Raw genomic sequence first — 26,971 nt, forward strand, 5'->3', positions numbered from 1 at the left:
GATTGCTATTGTCTTTATTGATCTCCCGGTGCACTGCTGATACTTCAATTACCATATTTGAATACCACCTGACAAAGCAGAGGGAGCCCATTAGAGCACCCATCCCAAAAGGTGCTACCTGGAAGGGGTTTCTTCGACACCTGTGTACTATCAGTATATAGATGTATGCCTGTGTACTCTCAGTATATAGATGTATGCCTGTGTACTATCAGTATATAGATGTATGCCTGTGTACTATCAGTATATAGATATATGCCTGTGTACTATCAGTATATAGATGTATGCCTGTGTACTATCAGTGTATAGATGTATGCCTGTGTACTATCAGTATATAGATGTATGCCTGTGTGCTATCAGTATATAGATGTATGCCTGTGTACTATCAGTATATAGATATATGCCTGTGTGCTATCAGTATATAGATGTATGCCTGTGTACTATCAGTATATAGATGTATGCCTGTGTACTATCAGTATATAGATGTATGCCTGTGTACTATCAGTATATAGATGTATGCCTGTGTACTATCAGTATATAGATGTATGCCTGTGTGCTATCAGTATATAGATGTATGCCTGTGTACTATCAGTATATAGATGTATGCCTGTGTACTATCAGTATATAGATGTATGCCTGTGTACTATCAGTATATAGATATATGCCTGTGTACTATCAGTATATAGATATATGCCTGTGTACTATCAGTATATAGATGTATGCCTGTGTACTATCAGTATATAGATGTATGCCTGTGTACTATCAGTATATAGATATATGCCTGTGTACTATCAGTATATAGATGTATGCCTATGTACTATCAGTATATAGATATATGCCTGTGTGCTATCAGTATATAGATGTATGCCTGTGTGCTATCAGTATATAGATGTATGCCTGTGTACTATCAGTATATAGATGTATGCCTGTGTACTATCAGTATATAGATGTATGCCTGTGTACTATCAGTATATAGATATATGCCTGTGTACTATCAGTATATAGATGTATGCCTGTGTGCTATCAGTATATAGATGTATGCCTGTGTACTATCAGTATATAGATATATGCCTGTGTGCTATCAGTATATAGATATATGCCTGTGTGCTATCAGTATATAGATATATGCCTGTGTGCTATCAGTATATAGATGTATGCCTGTGTACTATCAGTATATAGATGTATGCCTGTGTACTATCAGTATATAGATGTATGCCTGTGTGCTATCAGTGTATAGATGTATGCCTGTGTACTATCAGTATATAGATGTATGCCTGTGTGCTATCAGTATATAGATGTATGCCTGTGTACTATCAGTATATAGATGTATGCCTGTGTACTATCAGTATATAGATGTATGCCTGTGTACTATCAGTATATAGATATATGCCTGTGTACTATCAGTATATAGATATATGCCTGTGTGCTATCCGTATATAGATATATGCCTGTGTACTATCAGTGTATAGATTTATGCCTGTGTACTATCAGTATATAGATGTATGCCTGTGTACTATCAGTATATAGATGTATGCCTGTGTGCTATCAGTATATAGATGTATGCCTGTGTACTATCAGTATATAGATGTATGCCTGTGTACTATCAGTATATAGATATATGCCTGTGTACTATCAGTATATAGATGTATGCCTGTGTACTATCAGTGTATAGATGTATGCCTGTGTGCTATCAGTATATAGATATATGCCTGTGTGCTATCAGTATATAGATATATGCCTGTGTACTATCAGTATATAGATGTATGCCTGTGTACTATCAGTATATAGATGTATGCCTGTGTACTATCAGTATATAGATGTATGCCTGTGTACTATCAGTATATAGATGTATGCCTGTGTACTATCAGTATATAGATATATGCCTGTGTACTATCAGTGTATAGATGTATGCCTGTGTACTATCAGTATATAGATGTATGCCTGTGTGCTATCAGTATATAGATGTATGCCTGCGTACTATCAGTATATAGATATATGCCTGTGTACTATCAGTATATAGATGTATGCCTGTGTACTATCAGTATATAGATATATGCCTGTGTACTATCAGTATATAGATATATGCCTGTGTACTATCAGTATATAGATGTATGCCTGTGTACTATCAGTATATAGATATATGCCTGTGTACTATCAGTATATAGATATATGCCTGTGTACTATCAGTATATAGATGTATGCCTGTGTACTATCAGTATATAGATGTATGCCTGTGTACTATCAGTATATAGATGTATGCCTGTGTGCTATCAGTATATAGATGTATGCCTGTGTACTATCAGTGTATAGATGTATGCCTGTGTACTATCAGTATATAGATGTATGCCTGTGTACTATCAGTATATAGATATATGCCTGTGTACTATCAGTATATAGATATATGCCTGTGTACTATCAGTATATAGATGTATGCCTGTGTACTATCAGTATATAGATATATGCCTGTGTACTATCAGTATATAGATATATGCCTGTGTACTATCAGTATATAGATGTATGCCTGTGTACTATCAGTATATAGATGTATGCCTGTGTACTATCAGTATATAGATGTATGCCTGTGTACTATCAGTGTATAGATGTATGCCTGTGTACTATCAGTATATAGATATATGCCTGTGTACTATCAGTATATAGATGTATGCCTGTGTGCTATCAGTATATAGATGTATGCCTGTGTACTATCAGTGTATAGATGTATGCCTGTGTGCTATCAGTGTATAGATGTATGCCTGTGTACTATCAGTATATAGATGTATGCCTGTGTACTATCAGTATATAGATGTATGCCTGTGTACTATCAGTATATAGATATATGCCTGTGTACTATCAGTATATAGATGTATGCCTGTGTGCTATCAGTATATAGATGTATGCCTGTGTACTATCAGTGTATAGATGTATGCCTGTGTACTATCAGTATATAGATATATGCCTGTGTACTATCAGTATATAGATGTATGCCTGTGTGCTATCAGTATATAGATGTATGCCTGTGTACTATCAGTGTATAGATGTATGCCTGTGTGCTATCAGTATATAGATATATGCCAGTACATTAAAGTTTAAAAATAAAGTAAAAACAAAGTAATATTAAATCTAAAAAAATACACATACACCTTTTTTTTACATTAAACATTAAAATAAGTGCCAATACATAAAATATACACATATTCGGTATTGGCGCGGCCGTAATAACCTGCACAACAATTTTTTTGCACCATTTATGATGTGTGCGCTGTAAAAAAAAAAACTTCTTTCACTTATTAATGTGAGGCACGAGGTGTGAGGAATTGAACCTCCATGTGCCTCACATTAAGGCCTCGTTTACACGAGCGTGATATACGTGCGTGCGACGCACGTGCTTTTCACGCGTGTCGTACGCACCTATATTAGTCTATGGGGGCATTCAGACAGTCCGTGAGTTTTGCTCAGCGTGAGTCCGCTGAAAAAAACTCACGACATGTCCTATCTTTGTGCGCTGTTCGCGCATCACGCACCCATTGAAGTCAATGGGTGCGTGAAAACCACGCGCAGCACACAGAAGCACTTCCGTGCGAACTGCGTGATTCACGCAACAGCTGTCAAACTGAATGTAAACAGAAAAGCTCCACGTGCTTTTCTGTTTCCAAACATCCAAACGGAGTGTCATAATGATGGCGGCTGCGCGAAAATCTCGCAGCCGCGCATCATACGCTGATGACACACGGAGCTGTTAAGTGCCTTTTGCGCACGCAAAATGCCGCGTTTATTGCGTGCGCAAAACGCACACGCTCGTGTAAACCCGGCCTTAATGTGAGGCACAATTCATCATCACACCTCGCGCCTCACATCACAAAATGGAAGAACTTTTTTTTATTGTTACTGTTGGCAAAGTATCGTTTTGCTATCGAAATCGCAATACAACACGAAGTATCGGTATCGAAGTCCAAATTCTGGTATCGTGACATCCCTACTTTAATGCATACCAGAGGGGGAGGAAGGATAGTCAAGGCCGTAGAATATGTACATAAACCCTTCAGGCTACATTCACACGTTGCCTATTTTGCTGCAGAAAATACGCACCAAAACCACAGCAATACGCAGGAACTTCGCAGGTAAAAACCGCACCTAATTGTGCGTTTTTCAGTGCGGTTCTTACGTTTTCATCCTGCGGGTTTTGGTGTGTTTTTCCACAGCACTAGGCAGATACAATTCATAAGCAGAAACGCAAGATAAATTGACATGCTGTGGATTTTCAAATCCGCACGGCAGGACAATTTACGGGCGGGAAACAAAAGCAGCGTGTACATGAGATTTCCCGGAATCTCATTAACTACTCTGGTACGGTATTATGCTGCGGTTTTGCCACATGCAAATATGCGCGACAAAACCGCACGTAATACGCATCGTGTGCATTGAACCTGTCGTCAGCATGTGGTACTGGCCTTGTGGGGCAGGGGGCAGTGTGGAGACTGTTCATTTGACAGCATGTGGACCAGAAATGTCTTAGGCCTCGTGCTCACCTGTTATTTTCGTCAGGGTGCTATCATTTTTTTTTAACGGATCGCACCCTGACATTCATTTCATTGGGGCCATGCACATTCTGTTGTTTTAACGGAACCGTGTGGCCATTCCGACAAAAATAGGACCGGTCCTACTCCTGTCCGTTTTTGACGGAACAGTCTCGGCCTTTTCATATATTTGGTCCATGAAACAACGGACTGAACATGGAAGCCATCCGCGTGCGGCCCGTGTTTCACGGATCCGTCATTAACGGCCGTACAGCGGCCAACGGAAGTGTGCGGGAGGCCTTATATTGGCCCTGTGGGCTTCTAGTTCTTCCACTGATCAGCGACTTCATTGAATTTCTGATATAATAACCCTATGCCTGCTCATGTAGCGAGAGAATGGCGGTCACTGAAATCATGTATTGTGAACAACGCTGACCATCTAAAAAATAATATTCGATTTCTGGATTTCCTTTTGCTGACATTTGAATCCATGTCAGATAATAATCATCTTCGTGTCTTTTTTTTAAATCAGGTAGACAAATTATTTTCACCATTTTTTATAAAGTTTATTATTATTCTGTACAACAAGATATTGAAAAATATTATATGTAAAGTAATAATTTAGCAGTCCACAAATTCTTTATTAGTCCGTTCAGCTTGAAAAAACAAAAAATGCTCTGGCTTCATTCTTCACAGACACGTAAGCTGCAAAGAATAAAAAAAACATTATTGCCCCCTAGTACAATAGACTACATGTTCAATGTTAGGGTATGTGCACACACACTAATTACGTCCGTAATTGACGGACGTATTTCGGCCGCAAGTCCCGGACCGAACACAGTGCAGGGAGCCGGGCTCCTAGCATCATAGTTATGTACGATGCTTAGGAGTCTCTGCCTCGCTGCAGGACAACTGTCCCGTACTGAAAACATGATTACAGTACGGGACAGTTGTCCTGCAGAGAGGCAGGGACTCCTAGCATCGTACATAAGTATGATGCTAGGAGCCCGGCTCCCTGCACTGTGTTCGGTCCGGGACTTGCGGCCGAAATACGTCCGTCAAATACGGACGTAATTAGTGTGTGTGCACATACCCTAACGCTATAGCTGGGCGGGGGGCACAACTTTTCTTGTTTTGGGGGACAGATTTCACCACTCTCAAGGGCCACAATAACACTTATAGATACTCATCTAGATAAAGGCCAGATACATCCAGATTTTTTTTAAGTATGTCCCGCTCTGGTCCCAAAAAATTTACATTTTCTGCCCGGTAACGAGGGCCGAACAACAATTACAGCGAGTTGTTCGGCGCCTGTTTTACATAGAGCAATGATGAGTGTGACAAATCGATTAATACGATTGTGCGCCCACATATAGTTTGTCGGCGACACATCATCTGTTTACACGGAGAGGTCTGCTGTCGACAAACAACCATTTCTATGGCGGCATAAAAGTTGCGATCAGCCAATGAATGAGCATTTGCTGCTTTTCCTGTTGCACCCAAAATGGCAATATCTCTGTAAATCAAAAAAAATTATTACAAAACTTTATCTGGTGCTCCAACTCCAACAGCTCTGCTGTGCTGACCTGACGTCTAAGGGTATGTGCACACGACCTATTTTCAGGCGTAATTCGGGCGTTTTACGCCTCGAATTACGCCTGAAAAGACGGCTCCAATACGTCTGCAAACATCTGCCCATTGCCTGCAATGGGTCTTATGATGTTCTGTTCAGACGAGGTGTTCAAAAGTCGGCGCGTAAAAAGACGCCAGCGTCAAAGAAGTGCTTGTCACTTCTTGGGACTTTTTGGAGCCGATTTTCATTGACTCCATTGAAAAACAGCTCCAATTACGTCCGTAATGGACGCTGCGAAAAACGCGAGTACTTGCAAAAACGTCTGAAATTTATGAGCTGTTTTCGCCTGAAAACAGCTCCGTAATTTCAGACGTATTTTGCGTTGCCGTGTGAACATAGCCTAACAATGCGACCGATAAGTAACCTCTCGTTATGTAATTCATCATTTACCTCAGTCGTCTTTCTTCTCAGTTTCTTCCTTCTCCGCTTCCTTCCTCAGTCTCTCTTCTTGCTCGCGCTTTTGTTTGGCTTCAATTCTTTTTCTTTGGTAAATCTTAGCACCAGCAAAGGCCAGACACAACAGCAGGGTCTTCGCTGCTAAAATGTACATCAGCAGCGGAAAATTGTCCAACGCCTGAAAGCAGAAAATAATACAAACACTCAGAATGATGGACAACAGCGCTGACATCCCCGGTTGCTTTTTAAGGGCATGTTCATCACGGAGACTTTTTTGGCAATACATAGGCCCATATTTGTCACCGAATGTCAGGTCACCCATAGGGGGAGGGGGCAGTGGCGCACGCAGGGGGATTTCCAGTTGCCCGGAAACCCTCCCTGTGACCAGGGCCATAAAGTCCTTACATGCTATTGTACTTAATTGTATTGGCGTACTCAGGACGCAGATACAATTGAAAGTGCTGGTGAGGCAAGGAAACAATCAGTGTGTGACACTATGTACATGGGCCGTGTGGCACTATGTACATGGGCTGTGTGGCACTATCTACAGGGGGCAGTGTGGCACTATGTACATGGGCTGTGTGGCACTATGTACATGGGCTGTGTGGCACTATCTACAGGGGGCAGTGTGGCACTATGTACATGGGCTGTGTGGCGCTATCTAGAGGGGGCAGTGTGGCACTATGTACATGGGCTGTGTGGCACTATCTACAGGGGGCAGTGTGGCACTATGTACATGGGCTGTGTGGCGCTATCTAGAGGGGGCAGTGTGGCACTATGTACATGGGCTGTGTGGCACTATGTACATGGGCTGTGTGGCACTATGTACATGGGCTGTGTGGCACTATCTACAGGGGGCAGTGTGGCACTATGTACATGGGCTGTGTGGCGCTATCTAGAGGGGGCAGTGTGGCACTATGTACATGGGCTGTGTGGCACTATCTACAGGGGGCAGTGTGGCACTATGTACAGGGGGCTGGTTTTTATGCTACGACTAGTGGTCAGCACATGTCCACTAGTCTAGCCCTTTATATTAGAGCTTGTAATATAAAGGGCTCGGCAGATCGATACTCGTAGCATAAAAAACAGAGGGCAGCCGGTATGCATTTGGAAATCCCCATTATAATCCTGTATTTGCCCCTGGGGAGTGTTGTGTGCTGACCTCTGACTGACTCCTCTCAGTAGTCAGATGGGAATTCAGGGCTTCTTCTCTCACCCCCTGGGACGGGAGTTACAGAAACAATGCCGACCGTGGCTGTTCTATGCTGCTTGCGTAACTTTCATAGGGGGAAACGGAAGTTACAGAAAAAGCATAGCTGAACGAGCTACGCATGTTACGTAATTTGGGGAGTTATAGGGGGAGTGAGCACTAAAAGTGCCTAGGGCAGCATCAACCCTAAGGGTATTTTCACACGGCTTATTTTTGGCCGTTATTCGGGCCGTAAACGGACGAAAAACCAGAAGCAGAACACCAACAAACATCAATGGAAAAAACGGCGCTATATCGCTATGTGCTGTGTATATGAATGAAGAGAAGTGTATGACGCTGATTGGTCACTGATTGGTCAGCCTCATACACTCCTCTGTACAACTCCCACTTGGTCATATAGTAAAACACGCCCAGTTGTCCATTAAGAAACTCATTAGAATAAATCTAAAATTGCTCATAACTCCGTCAAAAATTATCGTTTTTCTAAATAAAAAACACTGGTGTTATCTACATTACAGCGCCGATCATATTATGTACAAGAGAGGCCACTTATAATGTGGTGGCAGAGACGCTTTAAATACTATATTCCATAATGATTGGGCTTTTTTACAAGTCCACCATAAGTGAAAGAGAGATCCCTCATGTGAACCACAAGACCAACATGTAGGAGAAAAATCAGGAAAGAATTGCGATCATCTCAACGGGGTATAATGCCATCTATAGAATATATTTTTAGCATTTTCAATGTGGTTGATGCATTTAGAATGTTTGGAAACCACATTGAGAGCCGATTCCCATTGATCACTTGTGATTGATCGCGTTACATCAGTTTCCCACTGAGACTTGATACTGAGTTTGGGGGATATTAGAATTTTATAGCATTTGGAGATACTTTTGTTTGAATTTAACCAAATTTCTAAGGGTTATGGTGAATTTGTATTACATTGGGGTGGAGGAAGGGATTTTAGAGCATGACGTACTTGCAAGTACTTGAAAAATCTTGTTTAGGTAGGTTATAGAGAGAGGATACTTGAGAAAAGGAGACAATTGATGTAACTTAACTAGATTATTATTTTTCCAGTTAGCTAGAGACAAGTTAGGAATGGCAACTTCTAGGGGGTCCAAAGGGCCATAAGGATTTAAAGAGGCTCCGTCACCACATTATAAGTGCCCTATCTCCTAACAGTGACTAGACATTCCTTCCAGCCAGGACGGGATGTCTATTCACAATCCCGACACTTCGTTAACGTTTCTGTGGTAGTTACAGCACCGCAAGCGTAATCTCGCGAGATCACGCTGTAAATGACAGGTTACAGCGAGATTACGCTTCTTTCACCCATTTGAAATGAAATTTGCGAGTTAGATTAATACGTTGTGTACTGGGAAGGCCAAGGTCTAGAATTTGACTTTTGGAAAGGTTCATTTTATATGAGGCATTACTAAAATTTTGAATTATGTCCAGAATGGCTTGTAGAGATATATTAGGAGTGGAGACGGATGTCCGCACATCATCCGCGAACAATCCCATACGATGTTCCGCGTCACCAACTGTTATACCTTATTTTTTTTTCAAAAATATGTGTTTTTGTGTCTCCATATTGGAAGAGCGATAACTTTTTTATTTTTCCGCCGATGCAGCTGTATGAGGGCTTTTTTTTTTTTTTTTTGCGGAAAGACTTGTAGTTTCTGTGGGTATAATTTTGGAGTACATTGCGTCTTTTTGATCACTTTTTATTACATTTTTTTGAAGGCAGAATGTACAGAAAACAGCAATTTTGACATTGTTTTTTATTTTTTACAGCATTCGCCGAGCGGGTTAAATAACATAATAGCTTTATAGTTTGGGTCGTTATGAACGCGGCGATACCAAATATGTGTAACTTTTTTTTTCATAATAAAGAATTTTGTAAGGGGAAATAGTGGGTTTTTCATTTTCTTTTTAACTTATTTATTTATTAATAACTTCATTAAACTTTTTTAACTTTTTTATTATTCCACTAGGGGACTTCACTATGCGATCGTCCGATCGCTTTTATAATACACTGCAATACCTCTGTATTTCAATGTATTGCTGCCTGCGTTTACAATGGACAGGCATCTGCTAGGCCATGCCAGAGCAGGCATCCACTACAGGCAGACCTGGGGGCCTTTATTCAGGCCCCCGGCTGCCATAAAAGACACTGCCACCCTGCGATCTCATAGCAGGGTGCCGGTGGGGTGAGGAGGGAGCTCCAGCCCTCTCTGCAAAACCACTTCGATGCGGTGCTCACTATTGAGCACCACATCTAAAGGGTTAAACGGGTGGATTTTGATCCTCCCGCTCGAGCAGCGCTGCCCCAAGTTCTCCGCTACCTCTGGTAGGTGAGAACAGGGAGTTTCAACTGCTCCCGACGGCGCAGCTTTATTCTGATGCAGCGCCGTGACAAGGCGTATTGGCAGTCACTAACGGGTTAAAGATCTTTTAGAGGACAGTGTGTATGGCCAGCTTAGCCTCGGTTTACACTGGCATAATGGCTGCCATTATTACAAGAGTCGTGACAGTTCTGATGGATCCGATCATGTGTAACGGATCCGAACATAATGAGACCCATTACATCAGACTTCCTGTTAAAGGGAAGGTGTCATGATTTTTTTTTAATTATTATTATTTTGCTTTTAATAAAATATAAACAACAGTTGTATTTATTTGTGTTGTCACTTTCTAATTTTTACTGTGTTCAAACTTTTACTTCTCTATGGTGCTGCCATTTTTTTTTTCATCTCTGTATGTGTCGATTAACGATACAGAGATGGAATACGGCACATACATCCCCATAGAGAATGCGAACGGGAGCTGTTCCATTCACTATAGTGTACGCCGTCTGTGTGGGAACGGCGCCGCTCCCACACAGACCAAAACGAAGCTCGTTCGCAGAGCGAAATCCGGCGCCATTTTCTTGTGGACCGGAAGCCGCTGCCGGACAGTAAGATGGCGACTTCCGGGCCGCGGCTTCCGGCCATATGTTCAAGGAAGCGAAGACGCAAGGAAGAGGAGCGTAGACCAGCGGAGGCAGGAGCAGGTAATTTATGTTCGTGTATGTGACGTGTGTGTTATGTTCGTGTGTGTTCGTGTTATACTGTCTGCTGAGACCTGTATCTAATCCTCCTACACTGTGCAGTCGCTCAGAAAATGGCAGCACACAATGTAGGAGGTTTGAAGATTCAACCCCCTCCTTCTCCTGGCACTAGCCAGAATAAGGGAGGGGGGGATTGTGTGAGGACACTAGAGCGAGTGTGTCCACCCCAAAATTGCAGCATAAAGCAATGAGGTTGCTTTACCACATTGACCATGCTGCAATTTTGGAAACTGTTCCCTCTAGTGGCCAGCACATGGAAATGTTATAAATTAGAATCTAATTTATAATATTTCCTGACTTGTGAAAAAAGTAAAACAATGTGTAATCACTTTAATATTAATTATTTAACTGAAAAAAAAATAAAAAATTTCTAGCGACACATTCCCTTTAAGGATATTCTGTGCAAGCAGTAAGGGTATGTTCACACGCAGTGTTTTCAGGCGTTTTTCAGGGCGTAAACGCCTCGAAAAACGACTGAAAAAATGGAAGCTGAATGCCTCCAAATATCTACCCATTGATTTCAAAGGGAAAAACGGCATTTCGTTCCGACGGGGCGTTTTTTTTACGCGTCTGTTTGAAAAAACGGTTCCTTAATAAAAACGCTCACTAAAAAGAAGTGCATGTCACTTCTTGAGCCGTTTTTCATTGTGTCAATAGAAAAACAGCTAAAAAAAAACGCATCAAAAAACGTTTGATGCTTTAAAAACGGCTGAAAATCAGAGGCTGTTTTCTCTTGTGTTTTACAGCCGTTTTCACTTTAGCGTGTGAACATACCCAAAGGCCTCATGCACACGACCGTATTTTTTCCCACCCGTAAATACTGGCGTAAATACGGGTCCGGTGTCACACGTATTCCACCCGTTTTGCACCAGTATTTACGAACCCGTGCTCGTAAATATGGGTCCGGTGTCACCCGTATTCCACCCGTATTTACGAGCACGTTTTTGGCGGCAAAATAGCACTGCACTAATCGGCAGCCCCTTCTCTCTATCAGTGCAGGATAGAGAGAAGGGACAGCCCTTTCTGTAATAAAAGTTAAAGAAATTCATACTTACCCGGCCGTTGTCTTGGTGACGCGTCCCTCTCTTCACATCCAGCCCGACATCCCTGGATGACGCGGCAGTCCATGTGACCGCTGCAGCCTGTGATTGACCTGTGATTGGCTGCAGCGATCACATGGCCTGAAACGTCATCCAGGACGTCGGGCCGGATGTCGAGAGAGACGCGTCACCAAGGCAACGGGCGGGAGACCGGACTGGAGGAAGCAGGAAGTTCTCGGTAAGTATGAACGTCTTATTTTTATTTTTTACAGCTTTATACTGATCGGTAGTCACTGTCCAGGGTGCTGAAAGAGTTACTGCCGATCAGTTAACTCTTTCAGCTCCCTGGACAGTGACTATTTACTGACGTCGCTTAGCAATGCTGCCGTAATGACGGGTGCACACATGTAGCCACCCGTCATTACGAGAGCTCCATAGACTTCTATGGACTGTCCGTGCCGTTATTACGGCCTGAAATAGGACATGTTCTATCTTTTTCAACGGCACGGGCACCTTCCCGTGAGAAAACGGTGAAGGCACCCGTCGCCAATAGAAGTCTATGAGCCCGTTATTACGGGTCGTAATTACGACCCGTAATAACGGGAGTTTTTACGGTCGTGTGCATGAGGCCTAAGTCTGGTAGGCAGATACTGAATCGGTTGATTGTTGCCTAGTAACAAGCCGACCTGGCAGGGATGACCGCTCTGTATCTCCATGTCCTTGTGAAGACTAGTAGTCACTGGTGCTGGTATGTGGCTGTATGGCTGTGTCATATGACCACATGGATTTGATATCATGTGGATGGCACGGTCTCAGTGGTTGAATAGTGACGTGCGGCGTATGAATCGTGACTGGAATATGTGCCATTCAGCATTTTATTCAATGTAGGTTTGTGGAAAAAAAAAAAATACATTAAAAAAATCCTCTAACCTTGCAGAAACCTGAAAAACTGATCTAAACGCTAGAGGTCGCCATGTACTCTACTCACAACGTCTCCAGCTCAGGCGTCACTAGCCTGAGCCGATTGATGCTCATTGGACTTCATGAAAATGGCCGACACCACCACTCAGTGCAGACATTTCTCAGATTACTTCTACTGGTTATTTTTCCATTTGTATCCCTTTGTTCGAGGCTGCAGGAGAGTCACAATATAAGGACTGTGGTTGGCATGTAGCAGAATATGACTGGATGATTTACAGCAGACACGGTTCTAGTACTGTACCCTGCTAATCTCGCACGGCGAGGAGCTGCTGAAGGAGACCAGGGAGGCTCCCAGGGCCTTACATGCTGGTAAGAGACTGCTTTGCCAGCTGGAAATGGATGATAAATATCTTTATAACCCACGTAAATGCCATCTGTGTTGCAAAATATTCAATGTCTAGCTTGAAAACCCCAAGGCAATGCAAGATTGTACAAATGTAGCAGAGCTGAATTTGTTATTTAACTCTTTGAGGGTGCCCTGTCTGCATGTGGTTGTGATAACTTTCCAGGTAAGATTTACCTGCAGTCCTGTGTAAGACTACAGAGCACCTCGTAATATCACGACGAGTTGTGCCAGATGACAAACACAGCTCTGCTACGTCTATACGTAGCAAAGGAATATTGTCGCTAGACTGCACTACCCCTTTTTTCCAGCTAGCAGGGAGTCTTCCCGGGTCTTATGGCTGGATCTTTAGTGCTCCTAAAATGAACTAATCTAAGGCATAATGCCCACTTACATTCCAATTAAACTCCGGCATCCTGGTTCGTCAGTGCGGCCGTGTGTAGAGGAGTTCCTATACTGGTCTGGCTGCTGGCAGGAGGTCGGCTGTGTACTGGGACTGTAGTCACCGCTGGGAGGAGCTCGTCTCATTCTGGAAGTTTCAGGCTTTGTCGTGGATTGACAGGCACAGCAGACGCGGAGCAGTATGAGAGGTCACTATGCGGTTTTCAGGCTACACGTCCGTCAGACAGCTGGAACAACCGGTAAAAATAACGAGACAAAAATATCGCATTGCTTGGGAAAAAAAAAAAAAGTTTCTGCCGTATTCCATGTAGCTATACTGAGGAGCGAGGGTTCACTGCAGCTGCGAGCTATAGGCACGCCGTGCGTGTACATAGAGGGACACGTTTATAAAAAGTTGTCTGTTTTTTTTTAATTGCGTTCTTTTTAACCTACTTCTGCGACCGCTTTGGTAAAGAAAGCTTCACGATACATGAAATGCCCAAAATGGTGCAAATTGTAATAATCAAAACGGTACACGTGGCGTAAAATGTTTGGCGCAACTCGCTAGGCATGTTAAACGCATTTCTGTTTCTTACACAAACTCATTGGTCGTGTGCATTTACATGGCGCACTCCTTTGGTGCGTTTGGCGACTCATCGTAGCCACACCCCTCCTTAACCCCTTCCTGCACATCGCTGTAAATCGGGGGGACCCACGAGCAACAGAGTAAGGGGGCAGTGACACCCACAGCAGTTCAAAACCCAGCAATGTCCATGCAATGTTATGCAGATTACTCATTTACTTTGTTCCTCACCGTTTTTAAAATATCTGCTTGTTGTCCGTAAACGAAAACATCCAGAGGCGCTAAAACTGTCAAGATTATGTCCAACTGATGCATCCGTGTGGCCCGTTACAAAACAGGACAGGTTTTCAGCCTCTGGATGTAATCAGTGAGTGTTTCCATTCACTGGCAGCAAGCAGAGATCCATTTTGTCTCTGTAAACCTTGTTTTTTATCAGATTTGATATATTTTTTTCATTTCCTCTCTGTAGCCCCTGCTCCGTGAGTAGCCATGACAACCGAACACGAGATCCAGTTTTGGTTACTGCTGCTCGGCTACGTCGTTTCCAAACGGAAGAGGCGAAAAAGAGAGACGGTCAGGAATTACTGGGTGCACCCCCTGACCAGTCAGCGGTTTTCCAAGGGACAGTTTCACCTCCGTTATGGAGACTTGCGCAAATGCCCTAAAAGGTTTTTCGATTATTTTAAAATGTCAATAGGAACATTTGATGAACTGTTGGAGAATCTGAGGCCGGCCCTCATCCGGAGCGACACGAAGATGCGACTGGCGATCTCCCCGGAGGAGCGGCTTTGCGTGACTATTAAGTATGTCGTATTCTAGTATAAATGTTGTTTAACCCCTTGGCGACCTGTGACGTAGCTGTATGTCACAGCCGTACGGGATGGAGCGGGTGTTGGCTGTATGTTACTGCCGACCGTGTACTGCGGCGGCCGGGTTCGGAGAAAACTCAGATCCAGGCTGTTTAAATACTTGGATACCGTGGTCAATAGCGACCGCGGCATCGAAGCCGTTCGAAACAGGGGTCTGCCTCCTCCATTGCCTCCTCGCGATGCGATTGTGGGCAGCCAATGGTTGTCATGGCAGTTTGGCGGAATAGGTATTGCCGTGTATTGTACCAGCAATCAAGACCACTAGGGGCACCATAAAAAGGAGAAAACAGGCGAATAAAACGTTTAATAAAAAAATAAGAAATATTAGATGTTTAAAAAAAAAACAAAAAAACATTTTCCCCCTATAATAATGTAAAAAAAATTAAACGTAATTGGTTTTGCCGCCTCCGTAAAAGTCTGATCTATTAAAATATCCTGTTATTTAACCCACTGAATGAACGCCGCAGGAAAAAATTCACATAGACCAGAAATAGTGTTTTTTGGTCACCTTGTCTCTCCCAAAAAAGGGAATAAAAAGTGATCAAAAAGTCACGTGTCCCAAAATAATACTAATAGAACTACAGTTCGCCACGTAAAAAACAAGTCCTCAGACTGCTCAATTGACAGAAAAAAAAAGTTACGGGTCTCAGAATATGGCGACAGCTATATATATATATATTTTAACAAAGTTCTTTCTTTGTAAAAAAAAACAAAAAACTATGAATTTTGTATTTACCCACAGAATAAAGTTAATTCGTTTTTACTGTACTGTGAATGCCGTAGAAACGAAACAGAAAAAACGATGGTGGAATCACCGGTTTTCCCACTTTAACCCCACAAATAATGCACTGGGAAACTTAAAAAATGTATGTGGTACGTTGAATAGTTCAATAAAAAAAAAAAACTCATTCTGCAAAAAATCAGCCCTCATATGGCTAGATCAACGGAAAAATAAAAAGTTATGGCTTTTGGAATGAAGGGAGGAAAAAAGCAAGAAATGAGAGAAATGTCTGCGGCGCCAAGGGGTTAAAGGACATGCGAACCTGTCATCTGACTATACTGTCCTATGACAGGTCCGCTCTTCTATTAGCCTGAATTGCACAAAAAAAAACATTGGGCCTCAGTTATCAAAACTGTCCAAAATCAAATGTGGCCATGTTGCCCATAACAACCAATCAGAGCTCTACTTTCGTTTCTCACACTGCTCTGGAAAAATGAAAGCTGCACAGTGATTGGTTGCTATGGGCAACATGGCTTGTTTTTTTTTTTTTGACTGGTAGGAGTGATCAAAGAAACACAGCAATCTTGTCAATCCCTGCGAGGACGGGCGGCGGGGAGTGCGCCCCTCATGAATAAGGGGACTCATAACTATAAATCCGCTCTATTCTTCGATAGCTTATTTTAGTCAAAAGGCACAATATTTTTCTTTTCATGCTATTTGGCCTAATAGGAGAGCAGACCTGCCCCCACACATAGTCTAATGACAGGTCCGCTTTAAGAATTTCCCTTTTTCAAGGTCTTATTGGGGTGAAATAGTTAAAGGGGTTCTCCAGGAATATTATACTGGTGGCCTATCCGTTAGGATAGGCCCTCGATATCAGATCGGTGGGGTTCTGAGTCCTGGCATCCCCGCTGATCAGCTGACTGAAGGGGCCGCCATACACTTCCATAGTGGCTGTGCCGTGGATTGTAGTTCCGGTCCCATTCAATTGAATGGGACGGAGCTGCAATGCCAGGCACAGCGGGTATGGAAGTGTACGGCGCTGTGCCTGTTAAACCTTGAAGAGGCCGCTGCGTTCGTCGCCGCTGCCCCTTTAGTCAGCTGATGGACAGGGGTGTCTGGACTTGGACCCCCACTGATCTGTTATTGATGGTCTATCCTCAGAGTTCCCTGCTCAAGACCCTTCTATTACCATGAATGGAGAGCCCAGTACATGACCGCATCGCAGTTAGGAGTTGTCCACACGTAGTGGAATTGCTGCGTATTTTTCTTCTGGAATTGCGGGTGGAAATTACGCAGCAGACTACACAAATCCCATCCACGCGCTGCATATAATTTCCGACCAGAAATTGACCTGCGGTGCGTATTTTTCCGACTGCAACATGTCAATTCCTGCTGCGGAAAGTGGACTGAATTGCTGCGTTTTTCAGAGATGTCACCATCTCGCAACATTGAGAAAAACGCCGCAAAATCCACACCATATTCTGCAGTAAAAAACTCAGGAAATGGTGCAGATTGTCTGCTAGTTTCTGTGGAATTGCTGCAGAAATTTTCTGCAGCAATTCCGTTACGTGTGGACAAGCCCTAAGGCCTTAGGCCTTATTCACACGACAGGGTCCGAGTGTCGACCGATAAAATGGGCCGTTTTTCCCGGCCGGTTTGCATCCGCTCCGACTCCGGGCCGTGTTGTCGTTTTTAACAGCCGATTTCGATCCATTTAGCATCCGTTTTTTTTCCCTGTCTGTTTTCAAATCGGATGAATTTCATTTGTAAATTTTTGCCACACAGCCCCCCACCTGTATGTAGTGCCACACAGCCCCCCTCCTGTAGGTAGTGCCACACAGCCCCCCTCCTGTAGGTAGTGCCACACAGCCCCCCTCCTGTAGGTAGTGCCACACAGCCCCCCTCCTGTAGGTAGTGCCACACAGCCCCCCTCCTGTAGGTAGTCCCACACAGCCCCCTTGTACATAGTCACCCCCTCTACTTTCCTGTAGGAGACGGCTCCAGGAGAAGTCCCTCACTTCACTGTCCATATATGGACCGTGAAGTGAGGGACTTCTCCTGGATCGGAATCCCCAGCCACAGTGGTGGGGATTCCTCTTCAGAAGTCTGTGACGTTACTGTGTCCATATATGGACACAGTGAAGTCACGGACTTCTGGAGTGGAATCCCTAATCCCCGGCCACAGCGTTGCCGAAGCTGAGGCCGGGGATTGGGGATTCTGCTCCTATAGGGAGCACAAAAATACCCTCCTCTTCCTCCTCAGATGCACTTCGCACTGTGGGGAGAAGGAGGAGAGAGCGAGCGACGGAAGACACGGCCGTTACTTGGAGCACATTCAAGTGATGGCCGTGTATTACCCGGCCCCATAGACTTCTATGGGAGCCAGGCGGCCGAATGAACGGCCGAAAATAGGGCATGTCGGCCGGGAAACCCTGTCGTGTGAATAAGGTCTAAGTATTGAGTTTCCCCGCTGATAACAACTGATTGCAATGGACACCCCCAAGATCAGCACATCAAAGGACCAAAAATGATCGACACTGAACTCTTAGGCCTCGTGCACACGACCGTAGCCATGTGCACGGCCGTGAGTTTCGGGTCGGCCGGGGGCGGAGTGTCACCCACGAGCCGCCCGCAAATCGCAGGCCGTGCACATGGCTGCGGCCATTATTTGCTATGAGCCTGAACCGCAGAACACGGCCGTAATAAGACACGTTCTTTCTGCGGTCTGGGCTCCTGGGCCATGCACGGACCGTGGAAACCACGGTCGTGTGCATGGCCCCATAGGAATGAATGGGGCCACAATTCTCCCGTGGATTTTCGGGGGAATTGCGGCCGCAAAAGCACGTTCGTGTGCATGGGGCTTTAGCGTGAACAACAAACCCTTTTCTACTGGATGTTTTTAAAAGAATTTCTAAGGGCCATTCCAGTCACGGAAACCTCTGAGTGGTACCAAAGAGGCTGCTGTACAGCATTGAAGCCCCTTCGTGGTGGTTCAGGATCATAGACGATGTGTTTTTTATTTTTTGTTTTGTTTTTTTGTCGTGTATCTGTGACATATTACATCTTCTTTTAGTTGGATTTGTCCTTAGAATGGTGGTCACCCAGACAAGAAGACAAGTGGTTGCTAGGTAACCTGAAGTTCCAAAGTCTGCGGAATAAGTGAAGGGGGGCTTTAAGGAAGAGCAGTCATTAATTTCCATGTTCACCTCGAGATAAAATGTAAAAATATCACTACACTATATATAACATATATACACCCGTATACTATCCTCTTCTACGAGTCTTGTTTGTTGAGATTGTCTCCTTGACTTTGCAGGTACCTGGCTACCGGCCATAGTTTTACTTCTCTTCACTTTCGATTCCTCATTGGAAAAGCCACCATCAGGTTGATCGTTCGAGAGACCTGCAGAGCAATTTGTGACACGCTGCTAAATGCCCTCATGCCAGAGCCGACTACTGAAACCTGGCAGAAGATAGCTGATGACTTCTATGCCACAACCGGCTTCCCCAATTGCGTCGGGGCCTTAGATGCCAAAGACATTCGACTGAAAATGCCACCTAATAGCGGCGCCAAGCAATGGGACGCAAACAAACACTCTATTGTCCTGCTGGCCTTGGTGGACAGCAGTTATAGGTTCATTGCCATAGATGTTGGAGCGTATGGGACTACAGGGTGCTGCAGCATTTTTAAGAAGTCTAACTTGGGGCGTAAGTTGAAAGAAGGCAAATTGCATTTGCCAGAATATAAACCTTTGCCGGGCGCGAGTCGCCCACCTATGCCGTTCATTTTTGTTGCAGATGAAGCGTTTGGGCTCACTGAGAACATTTTGAGGCCCTACCCCAACAGGAATATAACTCCGATCCAGAAGGTCTTCAATTACAGGCTTATACGGGCAAGACGGACAATAGACAGTGCCTTCGGCATCCTGGCCAACAAGTGGCGAGTCTTCTATGCCCCCATTCAGCTGGAATCAAACTTTGTTCAAGACATCATAAAGGCGGCCTGCGTACTACATAACCTGGTGCTTCTAAGGGACGGCTTTGTTTTTGAGGACGTTCTCAGTAACCCGCTTCATGACGTGGCATGGAGCACGGTGCGAGGCCCTGTGAGTGGCATGTTGGTCAGAAACTCTTTTGCAAGTTACTTTGTGTCGCCACAAGGAGAAATCCTCGGGCAAAATGAGAAGAGTTAATGGGCAAAAAATTGTTAGCTGACATTGCTGTTTTATGACCGGCGTAGTTAGGTAGGGGGGTAATGCAGAGCACTTGCCCTGGGAGGGGGGACACCAACAAGCCTGGGTATGTAGATCACAGGGGAGTGAACTGAACATTTGTAAACCGAGTGGGGGGAGGGGTCTACCCATCAGTTTCTGCCCATAACCGAAAGAGTCGAAAGCGGCTCCATCTCTAAAGAACTCCTTAAAGACTAAAAGACCCTTTAAAGGCCATGTACACCTTTTTTGAAAATGTGTTTTATTTGTTATAAAATGTCTCAGTGAGTTTGGTGCAACTTTCTAATACTTTTTATTGAATATAATTTTTGCTTTTTGAGATACAGCTGCTTTGTATCCTGTATACAGAACGGCTGTATCTGGCGCTGAAACCTGAATCCGGCGTGTTCAGAGTCAGCGGGTCCTGCGTGTCTCTGACATACAGAATCCACCTGTTATCGATCACTTCTAAGTTACGAACACACTGGACCCGCTGTCACTGAACCCGTCAGTCCCGCTGACCTGACGGATTCAGGTCTCAGCGCTAGATACAGCTGCTCTGTATACAGGATATTAATCAGATCTATTCAGCTATTACTTATTTTTATCGGTTACTGGGAAAGTTGGGTGATAGCCACTGTGGGAGCTATAATGTCTTATTTGCTGTCACACATCTTTCCTAGACTCCTGAGTGGCAAATATGCCTAGTTATGTAGCCGTATACTAGGTAGATTGGGCAGGATTCTGGAAAAGCAGAATGACGTTTTTATGTGGGAACTATAGGGGAAGCCATATTGGTTGTCACCCAGCTTTCCCAGTAACCGATTTAGGTATGAAATAGCGGAAGAGAATTCTATAGAACTGGACACGTGGATTTTAGCCGTCTCACTTATTCAGTCAATTCTGAGAACTTACGTTTTAGACTTGCCGCACACGAACTGGAGCCCAATGATATTCACTCTCCTCTAGCTGCTGACGCGTTTTTCCATATTACTGTGTATGGGGAGAAATGTGTCAATCAGCGATTAGAGGGCAGGCGAAGCGTGAATATCATGCATATCATTGGACTCCAGCGCTGGCATGTGCGCCGCTAATATATAAGGTAAGTTGGTTGTCCGAAACGCGTGAACATACAGAAAAAGTGACAGCGTGCCTGGCACTATTTTATGCTGCCCTCAAACAGCTGCATACAAATCTGACAAGTCTTCAACTCTGTATCTGTGCAGGTTGTTTGGAGTTATGTATTGGGTGGCACTGATAATGGGGGCGCTATTTCTGCAGTCAAAACGACGGACAACACGGAGGTACCCTGATGGACCCCTATATACGTCAATCGGATAGATTGGGCACCGTTGGATCTCCCCTTTTTAGTTATTGGAATGTAATTGGAAGAAGTTTGTACAGTGGATGTCATACGACTTGTGCTGTTGTTGCTTTTTAAATGCAAAGTTAGTACAGAAAAGTTTGTCTGCTAAAAATTCATGCAGAGAATTTCGGTGTCGTGTTTATGGTGTAGCAGCGCCTCCAAATAATAGTTCACTAGCGGGACTGAGGAGCAATGTAAGGGTGGGAATAGTCCTTTACAGCCACATGGCGTGTAATTGTAACATGCAGTACCATGTGTTACCACTAGAGGAGGCTGCGTTACAAATAATACATTGTCTTACCAGTAAGTATCCTGATAAGTCAACTCTGGTTTTCTTTTAACCTGACCTACAAGAAATGATGGCCTTAGGCTATATGCACACTTTGCTGCGGAAAATACGCAGGGAAACCGCAAGAAATTCGCAGGAAAGAAACGCACCTGAAGGTGTTTTTTTTTTTTTTATTCTTTTTATGCGGTTTTCAGTGCGGTTTTGTTGCGTAAATCGCTGCAGGCTTTGCTGCGTATTTTCTTCAAAACTAGGAAGGTAGAATTTGCAAGCGGAATCGCAGGATAAATTGACATGTCGCGGTTTCGAAAATATGCACCGCGGGTCAATTTACGTCCCATCAAATACCGCAGCGTGGACATGAGATTTCCTGGAATCCCATTGCCTATGCTGGTACTGTATCACGCTGCGGTTTTGTCGCACGCAAAAACGTGCAGCAAAACCGCACGTAATACACTTCGTGTGCATTGACCCTTAAATAAATCTATATATGGTATTCCCAACTTTAAACCTTTTTGCTCTCCACTAGTCCCAATCTGGAATCCGCAGCCACTGGCTGCCTCACCAGCCAAAATGGGGGCAGTAAGTTATTTTTTCTTTTTTGCATTTTATGTGAAACCGTAACGGTGAAGATAAAAACTCGTACCTCACTAGTTTCAGATGTTATATGTCGGTTTCCATTGATAAGGAAAAAGACAGGTCATTAAAAAGCAATCGTAATTGACCTAAAACGATCACCTAGGTAATACCATTCCAGCGCGCAGTCACCTGTCACTCATACTATGGATATTTGGGCAATACGATAGAGGGTCCAATATTTAGCTTGTAAAGGGATCGATCAGCATCCATTAAGTTTACCCAGTATTGTATAGGAGTCGTCGCAGTGATTTCTTAGCATAGAACGTTAGTCTTTATAGGATTCTACCATATTCAATGGGAATAACCTCAGTTACCAAGCCCAGTAGACTAACCTCTGAGCGCATATCCCTGGAAAGCCCATTCAGAGGAGAATATAATATGTGTAATAACCCCTTCCCGACATTTGACATACATGGGGGTTTATGGATCCGGCTCCATACACAGCGTGTTTATTACAGCGAACACCTCGCACTAATGGCCGGGATTTGAGGTAAGTCTGATCCAGGCCACTTAACCACTTAGATGTCACGGTCAATAGCGACTGTGGCATCTAAGCCACTAGATTGGGTGATGGAGGGGCCCCCACTCTATAGGCACCCCCTTCCCCACGGCATAATTTCAGGGTGCCGATGATTGTCATGACCGCCTGTGGGCCTAATGAGAGCACCCAGTTATGCCATCTTGGTCCGCCTATTAAGCTTTGCAGTGTGTTCTACCAGCGATCATACGATCACATGTTTATGTCCTCTTCTGAAACAAAGTAATATAGGAAAAATTTAAATAGAAAATATTAAAAGTAAAAAAAACAACCTTTTCCCATTTATCCCCTAAAGTAATGTAAAAAACGTTACATAAACATACATCTATGGTATCGCTGCCTCCGTAAAAGATTGAACTATTACAATATAACATTATTTATCCCACACGGTGAGCACCGTAAAAAGAAAAAGTCAGAATTGCTGTTTTTTGGTCACCTTACCTCCCAAAAGAATAATTTAAAAACTACAGCTCGCCCCGTAAAAAACATAGTTCCTCCAGTTGTGGGATGTCTCTCCTCCAGTTTATAAAGAATCTCTCCGATGAAGACGCGTTTCTGGCAAGAAGGTTTTTGTAAAGGGAAGACACCGTTGCTAGATGGGTGGATTTATCAAAACCTGATTCTAGCGGACCTCGTTCTAGTACAACGGGCAATCTGCCGTATTATTCTGTGCCCGCGTGTCTGCGCTGGCGAGATCAATAGAAACAAGTCTGTGACAGATTGAACTCCTGTTGTTAGTCCGTAAAGGACTGTTCTACATCTTGGTACAATTGGGTAAGATATTTTATGCCCTTCCGCGTTCAGAATTCCTAATCCGTTGTTCTAATTTTGGATTTTTGCTCGGGATACGTGAGCGCTGGTTTTATGCCTGCATGAGAATTTTAGACTTTTAGGGTATGTTCACACGAGGGCGTCCGTTACGGCTGAAATTACGGGGATGTTTCAGCCTGAAAACATCCCCGTAATTTCAGCCGTAACGGCATGTGCAGGCGCTTGAACGCCGCGTCCATTACGGACGTAATTGGCGCTGCTATTCATTGGAGTCAATGAATAACGGATCCAATTACGGCCAAAGAAGTGACAGGTCACTTCTTTGACGCGGGCGTCTATTTACGCGCCGTCTTTTGACAGCGGCGCGTAAATTACGCCTCGTGTGAACAGACAAACGTCTGCTCATTGCTTTCAATGGGCAGATGTTTGTCAGCGCTATTGAGGCGCTATTTTCGGACGTAATTCGGGGCAAAAACGCCCGAATTACGTCCGTTAATAGGCCGTGTGAACATACCCTTAATATCCTTGTGTTAAAGAATGTTACCTGCAATATGTGGCATAAAGTGGGGCCCAGAGGGGAAGCCTCTTATTTTGCCAATTAAAGAGGACCTGTCCGCACTGCATGTCTGTGTAGGTAAAAACCTCCATTCCCCATAAAAAAGCAATTCTGGAATAGCTATTTGTAGAATTGGTGTTGTGCCGTTCCTCTCTCATTCCTCCTGGAAATATATGAATTAATTGACAACTGGACGTTACCATTCCTTTGTCAACGGGGCAAGTCCCTACACAGTCTGACACTGTCCAGTCAGTGCTGACAGTGTCAGACATGGAGAATAGTAATACCCAGTTGTCAATTTATTTTTGGCAATTGGTTCGTTTCCAGGAGGAATAACGGAGGAATGGCGAATCACAGAATTATAAAAAAAGATGGCAGAAAGATCGAAAAATGGTGGAACGTGGGACTGTGTTTGTGTACTGAGGGTGGACAAAAGGAAGTACTGGATGTCCCATACAGGAAGAAAAGAAACGGAGAATTTCTTATACAAAGTTATTTAGGGTATCACGGACCTAATACACAGTGCAGAAGGAAATTAATGTAACCCAAGGTGGTGCAAGTTCACTATTGCTTAGGCCAGTTTTACTCCGACGCAAATCTCAGCCCGGTCCATCGGTCTCTATAATGCTGTTAGTTGGGGGTCATGAGTCCTGAGGACAGGCCAGGGCTTGCGGCCCTAATACTTTGCCCATATTTCACTTGTGTGGCCTAACACCGCATTATACTGTAAGTTGGTAAACTGTTCTGTTTGATGTTCAGTAGTAATTGCCCATTTTATAATCCGGTTGTGATGGTGCTGATTTAGGGGGTTCCCATCAGGACCCCATTCTGATTTTTGCTGTCGGACCTATTCACACTCCTAGTTGTATAGTTTTCTATGCAATACCGTAATCGTTCAGTAACTCCGGATTATTTTCCATGACGGTTTTGGATTTGTATAAAATCCAAGACCACCTCATGGACAGCAAAATCTGAGACCGTTCTAACTAGATGCAAATATTCCTACATTCTGCGCTTCTGGAAGTGTTTAACCAAGACACAATAAAAGCCAAAAATATTTCGGTTTTTCAAAATGTATTACTGAGCGAGACCCAGTCCTAGTCCTGACAATGGGATCATTGTGTATACCAGGCACAAAGCCTTTATTGTAGATGCAGAAAAATTCTGAAACCTCCTCTGTACACATAAGACAAAGAGAATAAAAACATTTACATAGGTCCAAAAGCTTTCCATAGTGGCCAATAAGGCAAAGGATTATGGGACAAAAGAACTATCAAGGAAACTTTCACATTGTATGATATTTCTTGATACACAAGGATAACATTGGGTTATGTCTTTGTTAAAGGGGCCTTAATATCGAAAGTTTGTAATGGAATCTTTGCCAGATAATAAGAAATCCATGATCCAATGATGGGTAATGGCTGCCATCTTTCTCTTCATAGTAGCTGGGACAGCAAGTGTTGGTACGAAGACACGCTAATGCCATTCAAAAAGCTCTTGAATTTTGTCTTTTCAAAAGGGGTATCAGCCCCATGATGGATATAGATCTTTATTCTTTTATGGAGATCCTGCAAAAGATAGAAAGTCTTTACAGCAATGCTTCCTGGAAAAAGTGTGCAAAATATCTCTTCCCCAGAGGGAATAAAACTGTCACTCTGTGATAGAAGAGAGGGGTCCCATAGTAAAGCTCAAAATGGGCCCCCATTATGGTGGCAGGTTTTGCCACACAAGACAGTGTTTGTTTTTGTTTTCGCCTTCCATGGTATTTTAACGACCCTTGGACCAATTCCCTACCCTCTTGTTTGATAAAAATGTGGTTCCTCTGGGGAGGGGCATCCTGCACAAGTTCTCAACACCCAGTAACAAAGAAGTTAGGACCAAGCAGTGCTGGGCCCTCTCTCTTCAAGGGCCCTATTGCAGCTGCATGTACGGCCTTGTTTCCAAGCATAACTGTCTTTTCCAATGAGCTGGGTCTTCCCATCATTTAGCAGCTTAAATTGGTCAATGATCCACCCACTTCCCTTGCCATGTAAGATATTCTCAAAAGACTTTACAGATGTTAAAGTTCAAGGACGTCGATCTATCCTGCTTTTATTTTCTAGCTCAAAGGGGTTCCTTGGGCCCACCTGAGGAAATTATTCTGAGGACCACCTTCCATCCATACAGGACACGTGCATGTCTACTTTTTAATTGCATTGTTAGGCTGGATTCACACGAGCACATTACGTCCGTGATGGACGGAACGTATTTCGGCCGCAAGTCCCGTACGCACTGCAGGGAGCCGGGCTCCTAGGATCATAGTTATGTACGATGCTAGGAGTCCCGGCCTCGCTGCCGGACAACTGTCCCGTACTGTAATCATGTTTTCAGTACGGAACAGTAGTTCCACGGAGAGGCAGGGACTCCTAGCGTATATAACTATGATGCTAAGAGCCCGGTTCCCTGCAGTGTGTTCTGTCCGGGACTTGCGGCCGAAATACGTTCCGTCCATTACGGACGTAATGTGCTCGTGTGAATCCAGCCTTAGGCCTCATGCACACGGCCGTAGCCCTGTGCTCATCATGGACGGCCACGGAGTGTCATGCGTGGGCCGTCCGCAATTCACGGTCCGTGCACACTTTGATTTCAATGAGCCTGGACCGCAAATTCGGACCGTATAATGACTTGTCATATTCTTTTGCAGTCCGGGCTCCCGGCCAATGCACAGACCACGGTCGTGTGCATAGGCCCATAGAAATTAATAGGTCCGCAATTCAACCGCATTTTTCGGATGAATTGTAGATGCAAAAATACGCTCGTGTGCATGAGGCCTAAACC

The 26,971-nt window shown here is 44.0% G+C and overlaps 1 protein-coding gene across 2 annotated transcripts; it reads right to left on the bottom strand.

Moving 5' to 3' along the window:
- Positions 1-5,052: 5,052 nt before the first annotated feature.
- Positions 5,053-13,745, bottom strand: SMIM11 (small integral membrane protein 11). Of its 2 annotated transcripts, none has more exons than XM_075854587.1 (3): positions 13,625-13,745; positions 6,535-6,718; positions 5,053-5,216 (listed from the first exon to the last, which is right to left on the bottom strand). In XM_075854587.1, exons 1-2 carry the CDS (start codon positions 13,643-13,645, stop codon positions 6,536-6,538), a joined length of 204 nt encoding a protein of 67 aa, XP_075710702.1. In that variant the 5' UTR covers positions 13,646-13,745; the 3' UTR covers positions 5,053-5,216; position 6,535. The 2 variants fall into 2 exon arrangements, with proteins under 2 accessions (XP_075710702.1, XP_075710701.1); XM_075854586.1 differs by lacking the exon at positions 13,625-13,745 and adding an exon at positions 12,593-12,747.
- Between the last annotated feature and the right edge of the window lie 13,226 nt (positions 13,746-26,971).

This window comes from Rhinoderma darwinii, chromosome 2 (assembly GCF_050947455.1).
Source record: "Rhinoderma darwinii isolate aRhiDar2 chromosome 2, aRhiDar2.hap1, whole genome shotgun sequence".
NCBI lineage: Eukaryota > Metazoa > Chordata > Amphibia > Anura > Rhinodermatidae > Rhinoderma > Rhinoderma darwinii.